At 43.5% G+C, this 2,549-nt stretch overlaps 1 protein-coding gene across 1 annotated transcript; it reads left to right on the forward strand.

Moving 5' to 3' along the window:
• Positions 1–696: 696 nt before the first annotated feature.
• Positions 697–1,546, forward strand: LOC136610754 (phosphatidylinositol-glycan biosynthesis class X protein-like). Its single transcript, XM_066589966.1, has one exon. It carries the CDS (start codon positions 740–742, stop codon positions 1,475–1,477), a length of 738 nt encoding a protein of 245 aa, XP_066446063.1. The 5' UTR covers positions 697–739; the 3' UTR covers positions 1,478–1,546.
• Positions 1,547–2,549: the final 1,003 nt, after the last annotated feature.

Genomic DNA, 2,549 nt, shown 5'->3' on the forward strand with positions numbered 1-2,549 from the left:
TACCTGCTGGAGATGCACAACAGAAAAAGGGTCATTTATCCACCTATGGTGGTCATGCCCTCGCATTCAACCCCTTTGGCAGGAGGTCAATGCCCTTTACACGGCGGTCAGTAGAAACCACGTTTTATTTACACCAGAGATTGCATTACTATCTATGCTCCCCGGACCAGTGACACAAGCTAAAAAATCCTTACTCAGATTCTTTGTTCTGACTATGAGACAAATAATACCCAGAGTTTGGAAATCTACGTCACCCCCCACTAGAATAATGTGGCTGGAGGCCATGGATCAGATAAAACGTATGGAAGAGTTATGTGCTAAAGATGAACTAAGGTATGAGAAACATATTGTTACCTGGATGATCTGGGATCAGTTCCGACACTCTTCAGACCTAACTACTTGGTTGGAAACCGGTGCCCCCCCAATCACGAACACGACCGTAGTTATACCACAACCAACGGATCATTAACCCCCCAAACAGTAGATACAACCCAATCTTCATGGGACTTAGACCGGATTTCACCCCACACAACACTCCCTATTTCCCCCCCTCCTTTCCCCCCGTCCCATCTCATCTCTCCTCTCTATTTTTTCTATATTCTATTTTACTCCAATTATCAATTCCAGTTGTATGTTATAATTAATTTAGGAAAATATATCTAAACATAGTATAAGAACCTTTTAGCCCACTAGCATGTACGAGGCGGAAGTGGCTGCAGGATGAGCGGAAGATATTGACATGCTGAGATCGGCAGATGCCTCCACCTTCTTACTGCTGAGCAGTCTCTTCTGGTTCGGGATTAGGACAGCTGCAGAAACGTCCTGCCCCGCAGTAACGGTTAGCAGAGGCATCTTGAAAAGTGGATTTCACAGGGATCTGGTAACCAGAGTGAAGCTTCACAGTTCTGCAGAGCAGATAGACGGCTGCAGCATATTACTCCAGGAGACTATTCCATCCGGGCTGTTTCTGGATCCCTATCAGCTATCTTCTCTGAGACAGCACAATCTAACAGAGGTCGTTTTGCTGAATGCAGTGGATTTAGAAGCTCCAGAGTATCTGTCCACAGAACTGAATGCACTGGTGTATACAAGACGCGACGAGTCGTGTGATGATTGCTTCATCTCCTCAGTGCCGATCCATGCTAGATACCACCGCCCGTCTGCACAAGTCAGTGAAGCCTCCATTGTGCTGTCCAGTCCTCAACTGCTCATTCGCTGCAGGAAAGACTTTCTTTTGAACGGCTGCTTGGATTACCCTTTAGTTGAAGCTCCTTGTGGACCTACTGATGGAATAAGATGCCAGTGGATGGCCTTACCTTACACTGAGGCTAATAAGAAACTTGTTCTCCAGGTGCCAGTGGGCAATAAACGACATGGACCAGCCGTGGGCATTATTACTGTCGCAGTCACACTGTTTTGTACTGGATTGATACTCACATCCGTGTACAAGCACAAAAGGTTTACAGATAGCATGTAACTTCTCCCATAGGTGCTGAATGCAAACAATGGTGTTATGAGAGACTTTATATCCTGAATAAAATGTATAATTAAAAAAAAAAACAAAAAAAAAACATAGTATAAGAACCAGATATTTTGGAGTTGTTCAAAAATGTTTAGTTAAGAAAATAAACTGCCTTATAGCAAGAGATTATATTACAGGAAAGAAGACAACAAGACAAGACAAGACAAGACAAGAAAAGAATAGAAGTTTAGATTGTTTATATAGTTTGTCTATTGACATCTCCGCATAATATTGTACACATTATGTAAGCATGGCAGACCAATAAAATCCTTTTGAACCATAAATATTCTGGTGGCCAAGTCATGTCCTACCACCATCATAGCAGCAAAGCAACTGCTATGTGGCCCACATCTCAGGGAGGCCTGACTGGCGGGCAGTTACTAAGCAGAGGAGGCTATGAAATAAAAAAACAATATATACACCTCCTCTACTGTCCCCATTGCTTTTTTCAGTAGGAGGCATCCGAAAACTACAGTAAAATGGCAGCAGTTTGCCAACTGAGAGTGGCCTATGGCCGCCGGTCCACGAGCGTAGCATTTTCCCACAGTGGATTTCAACTGCGTGAGAACGCTAGGTCTCTGCAATTTTCTGCAATTAACCTATAATCAATGATAGGTTCATCGCAGAAAATCGCAGCCAAACTGCGTAATGCTGTGATTTTTATATGCGAGTGGAAAATCGCGGATCCACATGAAAATCTGCCCCAAATGGTGCAGATTATTTTGCTGTGGAAAGTCCGCACCAAATATGCTACGTGTGAACATGACCTGTTTTGTGATTCCTTTTACCATGTACAAATTTTCCACTTTTCCAGCACCAAAGCTCTCCCAGTCCTTCACATTTCCTCCACCATTCTTGAGACTCTGATGCTCTTCTCCAATCATTTTCCATCCAATGTCTTGGTATTTTTATTGAGATGAAGGGAGGGCAGTAAGCAGCTGGGCATGGCTGTAGAAAAGCTCTCAAGGTACTTTGTCTAGGTACGTGTTGTGTGCCGTGAACTTTCTGCTAAAATTATCATAATCAC

Source organism: Eleutherodactylus coqui, chromosome 2 (assembly GCF_035609145.1).
Source record: "Eleutherodactylus coqui strain aEleCoq1 chromosome 2, aEleCoq1.hap1, whole genome shotgun sequence".
NCBI classification, from domain to species: Eukaryota; Metazoa; Chordata; class Amphibia; order Anura; family Eleutherodactylidae; genus Eleutherodactylus; species Eleutherodactylus coqui.

Excerpts from the sequence above, each read along its gene's own strand:
- LOC136610754 (XM_066589966.1), top strand. The coding sequence starts at position 740 with ATGCTGAGATCGGCAGATGCCTCCACCTTCTTACTGCTGAGCAGTCTC.